The sequence below is a fragment of the Physeter macrocephalus genome, chromosome 8, assembly GCF_002837175.3.
Source record: "Physeter macrocephalus isolate SW-GA chromosome 8, ASM283717v5, whole genome shotgun sequence".
Taxonomy (NCBI): Eukaryota; Metazoa; Chordata; class Mammalia; order Artiodactyla; family Physeteridae; genus Physeter; species Physeter macrocephalus.
In genome coordinates this window covers 124,554,845-124,568,535 of record NC_041221.1, presented here as the reverse complement: position 1 = coordinate 124,568,535, position 13,691 = coordinate 124,554,845, and the positions used below count along the sequence as shown (strand labels likewise).

Here is a 13,691-nt window from a genome sequence, read left to right as displayed (position 1 = left end):
ATGGACACCAAAGGGGGAAAGTGGCAGAGGGGGGTGGTGGTGTGATAAATTGGGAGATTGGGATTGACATATATACATTAATATGTATAAAATTGATAACTGTTAAGAACTTGCTATATAAAAAATAAGTAAAATTCAAAAATTAAAAAAACCACTATGAAATGAATTCAATAAAAAACAAACTTGAATACATATTTTTTTCCTGCATACATAAGGATCTGCTCGAATTTCCGCCTCTAAAAGCTGTTGCTTATTTTGTTTCAGCTTTAACCCTTAAATATAGTAAAAGAATGATCTCACTTGGAATATTCCTTAGTTTAACAGCAGGAGTCAAGTTAATCTCCTTCAAACCCCATATTAGACTTACTTTACAGTATTTAAGATGCTTTAATAAAGATGTCTCTTAGAGGGAGAAATTTTGATCTAGAACTTGGGAGAGCAAACCAGTCAGAGCCCAGACTGAGAAAGAGTTTGTCACATTTTTCTGAATTAGAAGTCAGCTCTATTCTACAGTGACCTTGGGAAAGTAATTTTTGTCAACCTGGGATGCAGATATACATGATAGAGGGCAGCTGCACTCATTATAAATATCCTGTAAGGTAGGCAAAATGCTGCACTGTAACTCCTGTAGCCAGGAAAGAGAGGGCTTCTGTGACCTTTTGAGGATATGCTGTTCACCCCAAGGAGCCCTGAGTAATTAAAACAGAGTTAGCACTTCTCACAGGAGGGATCAATTTACCCTGAACAGCCCAAAGCATTTTATCACCTGTTCTGGTCTCTTGCTCTGGACGATGGAGGGTGGAGAACAGGGGACCCAGCGAGGGGGTGGCTGAAGAAGGAGCAGTAATCTGAGAAGGAAAAACAAAAATAGAGAGGAGGATAAAGGGAGGAAAGAAAGAAGAGCAGGCTTTGGGAGGCCCTGTGGCACTTACTGGCAGTCGTATTCTCAAAAGCCTCGTGTAGGGCTATTTCAGTCTGTTCCCGTTATAGAAGGAGATCCTAGCGTGGCCCCGAGGGAGGGTGCTGAAACCGGCCTTGACCACCACTCCTCGTGTCATTTTCTTTCTCAAGAATCGACAGTGATTCTTGAGAAAGAAATCACTTTCATTTTGACTCTTAGGATCTTTGGATGTTCAGCCCCACCCTCATCCTGCCTATGTGATTTCCAGCTACCCCTCCGGCTGTCTTCTCAGCCAGGCTGCCCTCCTGCCTAAAAGCCCCACAGCCACACCTCCTTCTCCTCTTCTGTGGCTTTCCCTCCTCTCTTCCGTTGCACATATCTAAAACACGTCCATCCTCTTAGGTCAAGATAGAATTTATTTCAGAATAATAACTTACATTGCATAAAGCTTTTTACCAAGCACTTAAACATGTACCATCCTCACCTGAGCCGTTGTTTCCTGGGACATATCCTTGACTATCTGGGCCCACATCCATCTCTCCCATATTCTATCTCCTGAAGCACTTGTTCACTGATCCACCTCAACAGAATCAATCTCTAGGGAAGAGAAACTGAGGCGATAGAATGAACTAAGGAGGCAGAATGTTGACTCTTGCTAGTTACTTTATATTTTTTCTATCGTTTCTACATTTTTACTGTGATCATATACACCTTTTATACTAAAATTAGTGTGGGGGAGCATATATCTTTGTTAAGCTCCCAGATGATGCTGATGGTGTACGAACCATAGGTTGCCACAGCCATTTGAGCAATGATTCAGACACATGTCTTCTTGCATTTCTCAGCTCTTCAATGAGGTAGAAAGTTACTCAAGAGCAAGAACTAGCCCTGCACTTTTCCTATCTCTCCAGTGCTAGAAATGCCAGGCTCAAAGCAGGTGCTCAATAAATACCTGAATGGGTTTGAATAGACTCCCCATAAAAATAGGAAAAAAATTAAATAAGGATACACATGACATGGTACATTTGAAGAAAAAAGAAAACTTTATAATTAGTGGGTTAAAGAAAGATGTAATAGTAAGACAGAAAAAAATACTCAGGTGACTTAATAGAGCACAGGATGATCAGAGATCAACATCAGTGTTTTGTTTTAGATTTAGAAGTAAAGGATCTTTGAAGGCATCAATTAACTTGTAGCATGAAGAAACTATGAGGTGGTTCTCTTCTTAACCTGGCTCATTCTTGAAGTGATGTGTTCAGTTATAAATTCTATAGTTAAAGAAGAAATCTGAGTAGTTGGGAAGAGTTAAGAAAAGAATCAAAACGTATATACATTGCCAGTGGGAATGTAAAATAATGCAGCTGCTTTGGGAAACAATCTCACAGTTCCTCAAGAAGTTAAACATAGAATTAACATATGGCCTAGCAAACCCACTCACAGGAATTTACTCAAGAGAATTGAAAACACATATCCAAACAAAATTGTGTACGGATATGTTCATAGCAGCATTCTTCAGACTGGCCGACGGATTACCATGATCGATGATGAATAAACAAAATGTAGTATAACCAAGCAACGGGACATTATTTGGCCATACAAAGAAATGAAGTACTGATCATTTTACAACATGGATGAACCTGCTTTAAAAACATGCTAAGTAAAAGAAGCCAGACACAAAAGGCCATGTACTCTTTGATTCCATTGGTATGAAATGTCCAGAACTAGCAAATCCATAGATTAGACATTACTGGATTAGAAATTATTGGGTCTGAGAGAAAGAGGGATGGGAAGTGACTGCTGGTGAGTATAGAATTCTGGAATTATATTGTGATGATGGTCACCACAAAATTCCGTGAATATACTAAAAACCAATGAATTATATACTTTAAAAGGCTAAATTTTATGGTATGTGAATTATATTTTAATAAAGCTGTTATTTTTTTTTAATGAAAAAAATCATGAGGGAACATGGGGAGGGGGAAAATCTGGGCAGGAGGGATTGTCAAAATGTTAAAAAAAAAAAAAGAGAGAGAGAGATACAAGGGAGCTGATTTACTAAGGGCTGTCTTTTTAGGCACAGTTGGTTTTTTTTAACTTTTTTTAATGTAAAAAATGATGGCTAGCTGAGGAGACAATTAGAAGACATAGACTATAAATACAACCTAAGGAGTTTAGATGCAAGTTTTTCCTATCAGAACAGAAGTTGGAATAAGAGGTTTTCATATCTGTCTTTTGTGGGGACTTAAACAGTGCTTAGAATAGGTCTTACGTGTCAGAAAAATTTGTGGGAGCCCTTCCTGAAATGGGAGAGGGATGAATTACGCGACCTTTTGTGGTCTCTGCTCTCTTTCTCAGAACAGTTAGTCCTCAGTATTCGATGCCACTCTCTGCCTCCAGAGCGCTGAAATAAGAGAGGAGACGCTTCTGTTTCTTGAAAAGTTTTATTTGGTTTCTATTCAGTCATAAACACACATTCCTCTTCAGACTGTAAAAGTCTTCTCCTCTAAACAATTAACTTTTTATTTTTAAAAAAACGTTGAAGCAGTACTTGCAACCTATTATTTCAACCAATTGTGCAAAGAAAGTAAATTCAGGTTATGTATCACTACCTCTATGCATGTTATTAATATGAATACCCAGAATGTACTTGGCCTGGTAAATAGCTTTAAAACCTCCATAAGCCTTTGAATTCAGTTTTATTTGAAAAGTAAAATGATATCATCCTCACCCATATTTTCCAGGGATCAACCACCTCTTCTAAGCATTCCTATTGCCTTCCAGTGCTCTTTGCTTTAGGAGAAAAGAAGTACCTGCTTTGGGTCCACTCAGCAACTTCTTCCTCATTCTCTGCCCAGGACCCAGATTCCCATGAAAATAAAACAAACTAGGAGACATGATTAGAACAAGGAAGTCTCTTTTGGCCCTGCCATCAGATTCAGATCAGATCATTTCTAGTCTTTTTCTCTGGTCAGGTCCGGTAGGGCTTCATTTTAGGCAAAGTCACTATAGATGTTCTCAGTTTCACCATCACACACATTCAACATTCATTCATTGAGTAAATATTGAAATTTAAACCTTCCTATTTTGGGTTAGGAATATAAACCTCCATTTCCAATATCCTCAAAAGTTCACTGAATAAATGGATTGTGGTTCTAGAACCAGATATGGTTGAAATTTGAGTTGCTGAGAACGTTGACTAAAGAGAATCCTGCGCCAAGACATGAAGCATTTCTCCTCAGGATGGGTTCCTGCTCCTGTCCTGTTAAGCAAGGGCATGGTCAAACTGCCCTTTCTCCAGGCCTTCAAGTCCATCAGCCCAGGTCGAGGTTGGCATGCTCCGATACGGGTCCAGAAGAATCCGGAAGCACCTGACTATGAGGATGCCCAAGAAAATAAACAACAAAATCACAAAAACAAATGTGGTTTTCTGCTCCAGAGACATGCTAGAATCTGATGACACGTTCCCAAGGGGCACTAGGGGTGAAGGGACAGGATGTCCTCCATCCATCGTCCAGGGAAGCTGGAGCACAGGGTCTCCCAGGTTCCTTCTCTTCCATCATCAGCCTGCTGAGATCATGGTGGCGGCACCTTGAAGAAGCTGCAGAATAAAGAAAGGGAAGGAAAAAGAGTAAACACCAACGGGCAACTTTATTTCTAGGCTCACCATCATATTTTTCAGAGGAAAGAAGGAACCTCTAAACCTTCTCCAAGGGCTGGGCCAAAAGAAAGCCATGCAGTGATACAAGAATAGATGCCTAGGCAGTGCCTACCATGTTCCCTCTTGTCTTTTCATATCCTGTTCAGGACCCCTCCCTTTGATCCCTGCCATCCCCACTGGCTTACTAAAATCCCATTCTATGTCCATTTTCCCTCCAGCCCCAATGAAGCCAGAGCCCTTTTCTTTGTCTGTTCTCAACACAGCTGAGACAGGTATGCATTTTCAGGAAGTTCTTTATGAAAACACTACTTAATCCAAATGGGAAATAGAAGAAAAATGAGGACCATTAACTGTGTACATTTACAACACAAAGATTGCTAGGTCTGTGAAGTTCAATGAAAACAGTGGAGAACTGGGTACAGAACCTTGTGAGCCTCTGTTAATGACTCCCTAGCCATAAGCTGGCTGACTAGTATAGCAATACCTGTTCAGTCCCTCCCTTCCGCCCCCTGGTCTCCACTCAGTGAGCGCCATCGTGACTCCCTGGACCAGTCTTCTCCAGCCTCGGCCTTTGTACAAGGCAAAACATCAAGTCTTCCTCTCCTAGCTCAACATCTTATAATTCCTAGGCTTATCCCATAACTCAGGTTTTAGAACAGGTACCCGATTCATTTGGGAGCTGCACTGAAGGACAATCATTCCAAGAAGATCCAGTAAATAACCTAGTCATCTCAATTCAAATTATCAGCCACATCTCCCTATAAATGAGTCTAGGGTCTCACTTCTTCACAGGGAAGCCACGACTAGAATGATTTAAAACTGAGTTTTAATTTGCAATTTTACCACCCTATGCTGATTAAAAGGCAGATGAAAGGATATGGTTAACCCTCTTTGCAGCCTAATCACGTGTTTTGAGAGGCCTGCTAAAATATACTCTTATTCTCTGACCCTTTCACCACCAACCCCTTTTAGATATACCAAATTGAGGAGAAAATAGAGATGAAAGCATTTGGAGAATTCTACACATCTTTATAAACTGTAAGCCTCTCCCTTCCCAGCATATTGTGTGGCGCCCAAGTTCCTATTAAAATAACTTCATTTGGTCAAATCATCAAAGGTCTCTATTAAATTGCAGTATTTTACCAAGGAAAGTGACACATTAACACATTAGTAGGGGTTTGTCTTTGAATACTGTTCCTATTCGAAGGAGGGAGAAATGTGGTAGATAGAAAGGAAATTGAAGGAATATCTTGCCGGGAGTGAGGGGCTGCTAGAAAGGACTTGTGGGAAGCAGACATGGGTACTATGAGCAGATCATCCAGCAGGAGAGTCCTGGGGAGGGATGAAGGAGACTGGGTAGAGATGAGAAGAGCAGGAGATGGTTATAGAGGGAGATGGAGATCCAGAGATCCAGAAAGAAATGCCAACTATTTCACAATTTTGCCTGGGACTGATCGAAATCCCTAGAAAAGCCTGCTTGATTTTAAACCTGCAATCAGCTAATCAGTAATTTACAAATTTGGAAAGCTCAACAGCATGTTTAAGTTAAAGGAAGCATCAGTATAATAAGATGCAGAAATAGAAATAAATGTAATCACTTGGCCATCACGGTACAAAAATATTCAAAGACCTCTAAATTTTGTAAATGTCTGTCTTAGAGTAAAATGTCCCTTTTTGGTAGAAATGTTTCTTAGGAAATGTTCACGATTGCTTTTACCTAAAAAAATGAAATGTTTCTTTTAGATGAACAGCGGAATTTGGGCGAGTAAATTATTTCGAAAGATTTTGATACAACCATCATCAGTGTTAATAAAAATAAAAGGCAGTTACTTTAAGTATAAGAAGGACCAGAGTTACTCATGGCAGTATTTTAATCCCGACTGGCTTCCCCGATCACGCAGCACACCCGTCTTCCCTTTGCTGGGTCCATTTGTGTGTGCTCAGGAAATAAAGTCTAATTTTACTATGGACTAAGGAAACCTTAGTTAAAAGATGCCATTTTCAAAAGTCATATAATACATCCCTTTTCTCAAACCAAGCTCCCTGGACTCTGATGTTCACAAAGTGTATGCACCCTGAATTAGTCAAAGCCCTCTCTTTCTTTCCCCATACTTCCTCTAGACTGTGTCATGATTCATCATTCTAAGCTCAAGTCTTACCAATCCTCCCCTCAGAAAACCCACGTGCTCCCATGTCCAAGACCCTAACTCACCTCACCCATTAACCCCCTTATGGACCCAATATCCTTGTTTTCTGGACCACAAATTAGATCATATACTCTGACAGTGGAATTTTTCTAAGGTATTACTATATTTTCAAAATAAGTTCAAAAAGCAACAAAGATCAAATCACATTTGGTTTTGAGTAAAATGACCAGTGGACAAAAACAAACTTACACGTAATTGATCTGCAGACACCTAAGGCGAGCGTCCTGACTCTGTCTGCTCTGCAGCTCCACCTGACACCTGCTATTCTTTGAACACCTCCAGGTTTCCCACCTCTGAGCTTTGAGTCATGATGCTCTCTGCCTGATGCTCTCCTCCTCGCCCTATTCCCACCTTCGGCTTTCTCTCCCTCCCTCGGGGTCCACACCAAATCCCACCTCCTTGGTGGAGCATCAGTCTCTCCCTTCACCCAAGGCACCAGGGCTTCCTGCTCTGTCCCCAGCAGCATTTCACCTGCATCCTGCGGCAGCACCTATTACAGGACGTGTCTCCACGGCATTCGTCACCTTCCCCTTATTAAACAACAAGGTCCTTGAGGAATTCCTTGCTGCTCTGGGGTCACTGGCTCTCTAAATAGAGGTTGAAGCAAATCTCTGGCCCCTTAGAGTCCAGGGAACTGAATTCAAACTTGGAGGTGCCGGCTGATACAGAGAAGGGGAAAAAAAGCACATGTCATCCAGCCTAACTGGGCTGTCAGACCATTGTGTTTGAAATAGATCTTGTTTCAAAGAATCACAAATAGTCTGGGTCACAATGACACTTTAATAGTCATAAAGCTCATGATTTAAGAAGCAGTTGTTTGGTTTTTAAAATTTTCTTTGGCCTCAGTGCTGATGGGTCCAAAATAGAGAAATCAGCTGGAATTAAGCACTCTCCCCATGTTAAAGGGGTCAATCCTTTCTTACCCATATTGCTTTTTTGGTGGGGAAGGGTAGTCATTTAAAATATCCTAAATCCCATTGTCTTACATGGAAACTATCAATGTCAACACGTACCCATCTCAAGCTTGGGTCCTTCAGACTTTTCACCTCATTAACATCTTATTTTACAATTTCACTGTAAGAAAAAATATTTTATCGGGAGAAAATCTATCTTAAAGCAATGACATGTTTCTTTTCTTATTTTTCAAGGGGCAGCAACAGAATCAGTTCGGTGCATTTGCCCCCTTGTCCTGGGAAACCACACACAGGCATTTGATTTCACCATCTCACTTCTGTGGTCCTCAACTCAGGCGCCCTCCCTCCCGCAATGAATTGCAATAACAGCTGCAGTATATGCAGTACGTGTGTAGTCCCGCTTGGCACGTAGTGAGTGTTCAAGAAATAGATGATGATGAGCGACTGTTTTCTCTTTAACTGATTTTTGTGCAAAATGAGATTTATATCGAATTTTCCAGGCAGGAATGGAGATTATAAGTAAACCACCCCAAATCATAAAATTCAAGAGTAACGTCCCCCAAAAGAATGTTGGAATCAGTAGAAAGTCGTCGTCCCTCAAGCTGTTAATGGCATGCAGGGTACAGTGAAACAATGCAGTCTGTATTTTAAGTACTCCGAAACCACATAATTGCTGTACCTAATTTTTAAAACTTCTAGGCCACAAACCTAGTTGTATGACTTGACATATTTTCAAAAGTAGATGTAAAAGGTAGTTCGTCCATTGAGCAAGAACACTTATAGGCTTGTCCCGTATACACTCACACATGACAGACAGGATACTTCGTCCCACAAAGACATCCTGTGTACCTTGTTTATATTTATCTGGCAGCGTAGTGAGACCAATCTGTAGACTGTAACAGGAAGGGAATTGGCTAGGTAAGCAGGACTGAATTTGCAACGACTGACAGGGACAGACTTCCTCAAAGTGCTGCACTATCCTGCAACAGTTCTGAAACTGGCTGTTGAAATGTTAACCTGGCTTTTAATGATTGAAGTAATACATATCCTGAGACTGAGGCAGAAGAGAATCACTGTCGACTTTCTGAGCTAAAGGAAGCCTCAGCTGCATGGCTGTTTGTATAGCTGGAGTGTCTGGAGGTACTCACCACCCTCCATCCCACCCAGCCACCCCAGACGTGTAAGCATCAACCCTATTATACCTCTCCTCCCACAATTGTGAGCCCTCCACCAAAGCCACCTCATCTCTTTCGGAAATTCTGTGGATGAATCCAGTGAACAGCAACTTGCATTCCAGGATATATATGCAAAGATGCAAAATATTTCCTATAAATTCAAAGAATTCATGGCCCTCTTGGTGGCCAGCCAAGACCTTCAGGTAAAGATTTCCTGGCTCTTTCTAAGTACTTCCTGCATTTTAACCACGACTCCCCCACCACCACCCCATTTTCTCAGCTCACATAAATACATGGCTACTTCCATATTCCTCTTTTCCAAATACGGCACTCCTGTTCCAATACAATAGCCCTGATGCTTCCGAATTCACAGGATGGTTAAGAGTAAAATTATTTTGAACACTCAGAAAAATAGACCAAGGCTAGTAGAAAGTCCATAAACAATGATTTTAAAGACAAGCGAATGTGGTCAGCTACAAATGTCAACAGGCAGTTTCAGAACTGCTGCCAGCCCCCGCTACTGCACCAGGAAGTCTGTTTCCTCTGCCTATCTCTGCAGAGTCAGCCTGCAGACACATCTGCTTGGGTTTGCGAGTAAACCCTGTAGTACCTGGTTCACCATGCTGGTCAGCAGGAGACCTTTGTCTTCAGCCTGAGCCCTAACCTCAGTTTTACTTCTTCCCTATCTCCATCTTCCTCCTAACATCTGCTTAAAGAGTTTTAAAGGCACTGCAGGGCAAGGTTGCAGCCTTGCTGAGAACAACAGAAAAATACTGTGCAAGAGCCCAGTCAGTAAATGGGGGTATCAAAAGGCACCACTAGCAAACCGGAACTTTTAACTTCAAACAATAAACCTTACTGTTCTACTCAGTTTTCTTTCCCTTGTGTGTTTCCTAGTGAAAGAGAGTGCTTGCTGATACCTCAAAAGGCTAGGGCTGCACACTGCTCATCACCCAGGGACACCAGGGACAGGCAGCACTATCATTATGAGTTGTTGGGTTGTGATGCTTTGTTAACAAATTAGAACATCCCTGCTACATTTTGGAAGGTTGGATGTTTTAGGTGAACAGAAAAAAATATATTGAAATGGGCAAAGAGCTTTCAAGAATAATTTACTGCAGCTTAGCAAAGAAAAAAGCCTGCTTTACTACTCTTTATCCAGTATCTGTAGCATTATAAATTTAAGCATGCTTTAAAAATAAAGGCATCATTACATTTCACCCGCTGGCATTAACTTTACCTAGCAACTATTTAATTAGACTTTATCTGACAGCTAGATCTAAATTCAGAACTTGGATCCAAAAGGCATCCATGCGATCATGGCTCATGCATATATTTAAAGTTAGAGAAAAGCATTTAATTAGCCCATCAGAGATACAGATTTTGGTCAAATACCTGGATCTGGCTGAACAAACACTTGATCCATTTCCTGGTGGAACAGTTACAGGTAGTTACAAGCCTCTTTAGTTTCCATTCTTCCCGACCAAGCTGTGTTAAAGCAGTAGACAGTGGTAAGCTGCAAGCAGCTGATGGCACACCCCAGAGCTAAAGCTATTGTTTCAGGCTTAGAAACTTCCCATTAACACCCCAGGTTAAAGGAGCATCCTCTTTCTGTGTGAGGCATCATTAGCGGCCAATAGAGCTGCTTCTCTGAGGCGAGCCATGATTTCGGTTCTGCCTCAGCAACTCTTCAGAGGATTCTGCTTCAGGGAGTAGAGGCAGTATCCTAGCAGTGTGCCTGAAATCATCTTCAAGAAAGCATTAACATTCAAAAGGAGTATGGGGGAAAACATCACAGGGCATTCCCATACCTTTTCAAAATCAAAGCCATAAATCTACCAGTGCTCTGCTCTTCTCTATTGATTGTTGACACTGTTCCTCTTTGGGGATGTTAATTAGCACCTTGCAGCGACCAGCCTCCAAACTGATCATGGTTTATGACCTTCAGGCCAACTTAATTAATGGGAAGACTTCTAGGGAAGGGCATCAACTTAGCATTTGGGAGATGAAGGGAAGACTCCTTTTCCTAAAGAAAACAAAATTGCCCTTTCAGAAAAGCAGCAGTTATGAGGGGCACTGAGGAAAGAACAATTAAAAGAGAACAAAATCCTATTTTTACCACCTGTTTGTAAATTGACTAGGTGGCCGGTAGCCAGATCCAGTGTCCACTTTGGGCAGTCCGCATAACTGTGACCTTGGCAGTCACCTCACCCCACACAAGCCATCAGAGACCACTTGATGAATAAAGCTAGACCTTTGTTAAGAGAAAGTTGTACTAATTCTAAAGATTCTAGTTACACGGCACAATACTTATTGTCCTTGGATAGAGTGCCTGAATAAATTTGGAAAATATTTTAGGATAAAATTCAACTTAAAAAAAAAAAAAGTGCTTCTCTGGAAAGAATTTAGCCTAATCCTTAAGATGGAACATCCTTGTTTTTTTGGCAACTCACCACTTTCTTTGTTTAAGGGGAAGCACAGTTAGCAACAATACCCACCCACCAAATGATGGGGTGCATGGTATTTAAAGCTAACTCTGCCTGTGCCTGTCAGCTCTGCTGCCTCTTCAGCTCTTGTGAGAAGCTGGCCGTGACCCAGTAGCTCTAGGGGACTGGAACGGAGCTCATTTTCTAAGAGGAAAACCCCCATCTGCTAGCAAGAGACAACAATCCTGGATAAGCCTCAGACCCAAGGAAATTCAAATGCTAAATGTTAGGATCTAATGTCAGAATCAAATGCTTGACATTAGAACCTAACCTCACGAGAAACATGAAGGTTCTTTTCCCAGATGTTTTCCAGATTTTTAACTGAAATTCCTTTCCAATTAGTGTAACTTACTGTATCTACACACACACACACACTCACACACACACACACACACACACACACACACACACACAACAGTGGAACAAATGAAATCCAACAGAGCACTGCCATTCAATACAAACTGGTGTCCTTCATGCTTTTCAGCCGACAGTGCTGGTGGACAGAACACCCTGTCTCAGTAATTCTAACAGAGTGTGGTTCAGGGAACATTCTGACCTCACCCTCACTTATATACTTGTCGTTCCATGTGGTAAGAAAGGACTCTAGTTAGAAACGAGCCTGGATTACTGCAGGCTCCCCTGCCCGGAGGCCCCCTCAGATATTGTTGTCTCCTCGCTATGGGTAGAGGTGGCAGGGAACACAAGAGGGCTGTGGCTGTCCTCTAGCTACTCTGCAGGCTGAGGCCATCCCAGGGAGATGAGTGCCTGGCCTATTTTTAAAACTCTCCAGAGAAGTAGATTCCAAAACCCCCTCTGACAACCTCTGTTTAAACTAACTCCTCCGTTGCTTACTTAGTCTAAACGAGTCGGCCCATTTCTTTTTATTCTACCCCTGCTGCAGTCATTAACCACCACAAGATTCTGTTAGAATGCGCTTCCCCAAGGAAGCTGAACTAGGTAAACCAAAGAACATTTGATGAAGATCTGCTGCTACAAAGATCTTCCAGCCAAGTTTGGATATTTCTTTTATAGGATAATCATCATTGGAATGATTGGTATCAGCCCCTCTCCCATGCAGTTACATTACTTCAATCATCATGAATTCTGAAACACTGAAGAAGGATTTACAAAAAGTTAATTTCTTTGAACATTTCATAGTAGGTCCTAGTCCTTTAGTCATTAATCATCTTTATAGCTCTTTTCTGAATTCCTCCCCAAATTTCTGCTTTCTTGTCCAGCTTTAAACGGGGAGCATAGGAGGCTACACAGAGCTGTTTCATGTTTCAGACTAACATGAAATTGTGATGAAATAGGATGATTTCATAGGTTATATATGCTATGCTTCTCTGATCCATTCTGATCCCAGGGTTATTCCTGGGTGTCAGTTGAATCTTTCTTTTTATTACACAGCACCATGGGTTAATATTGTTGGAAATCTGTTTTAAGAACTTTCCCTACCTTCTCTTTACCTACCTTTTGTTTCACTTTTAATGTACTTTAGGTTACAGTTCTTTCCTAAATGTCCTATGCTGCACTTTTCCATAAAGAAATAAACAGCGAATATGAAAAAAAAAAAAGGTTCATGAGCAGTCAAGCTTTATGCCAACACATGGCTGTGCTGTTATTACTATCATTATGTTTCTTTCTGACTCTGCCTAATTCTCAAAATAAAATTGAATTGATTCTTGGTATAATCTTCAAAACAGAAGCATGATTTTCTTTTCATTTTCATCACTAGATTCTTGGTAAAAAATCTTTTCTTCCTTCTTTTGGGTACATTTTTCTTTGATGTCATTCAAGGAACATTCATTAAGTTCATTCACTAAGGGTCAGTTATGTTCTGTATTCAGTGTTGCAAAGAATAAAAGCTATGGGTACTAGGTCCCTGCTTGACTTGGTTCAGGTGGTGCACTGCACAACTCTAGGAGGCTCCCTGGTAAGGGGCCCCAGGAGCTCACTTTCTAGTAATGGTTGCTAAGTTTCCTGACAGATGAGCCCACCTCCACCACTATTTCCCACTTCCTTACCTCCCCTTCACTATTCACCCAGCAGGCATCTGAATTATGTCCTTACCTCTCTACAGGACCTGATTTCACAAGGTTATCTGTGGCTTCTAATTGCCTCAAGCAAAATAACAGAAACCAAAACCAAAAAAACCTTTAGCATTAATCTTCCTTGTTCTTTGTGGCAGCATTGGACATGGCTGACCACGCTCTTCAAGGAAGGTCCAGATGAAAGAATACACAGAGCAAGATGGATGGAGTGGCAGGAGCTGACATCTCAGCCCTTAGAGCCCCTCTTCTTTGGTGCCTTTTGCCTTCAGAGGCTCTCTTTTGCCTTCCGAGGCTCA

The 13,691-nt window shown here is 41.3% G+C and overlaps 1 protein-coding gene and 1 long non-coding RNA gene across 2 annotated transcripts in view; both read right to left on the bottom strand.

The window, feature by feature from the left end:
- LOC114486667 (uncharacterized) overlaps window positions 1–1,133 on the bottom strand; it is an 8,385-nt gene extending 7,252 nt beyond the window's left edge. The window contains exons 1-2 of the long non-coding RNA XR_003680770.1: window positions 933–1,133; window positions 767–848 (exon numbers count right to left, since the gene is read on the bottom strand). This is a non-coding gene — a long non-coding RNA (uncharacterized lncRNA). The remainder of the gene's footprint in view (window positions 1–766; window positions 849–932) is intronic.
- Window positions 1,134–3,326: 2,193 nt separating this feature from the next.
- Window positions 3,327–13,445, bottom strand: CTXN3 (cortexin 3). The gene is made up of 3 exons (XM_007117732.2): window positions 13,387–13,445; window positions 10,667–10,881; window positions 3,327–4,499 (listed from the first exon to the last, which is right to left on the bottom strand). The coding sequence occupies exon 3, from the start codon at window positions 4,407–4,409 to the stop codon at window positions 4,164–4,166; it is 246 nt and encodes an 81-aa protein (XP_007117794.1). The 5' UTR covers window positions 4,410–4,499; window positions 10,667–10,881; window positions 13,387–13,445; the 3' UTR covers window positions 3,327–4,163.
- Between the last annotated feature and the right edge of the window lie 246 nt (window positions 13,446–13,691).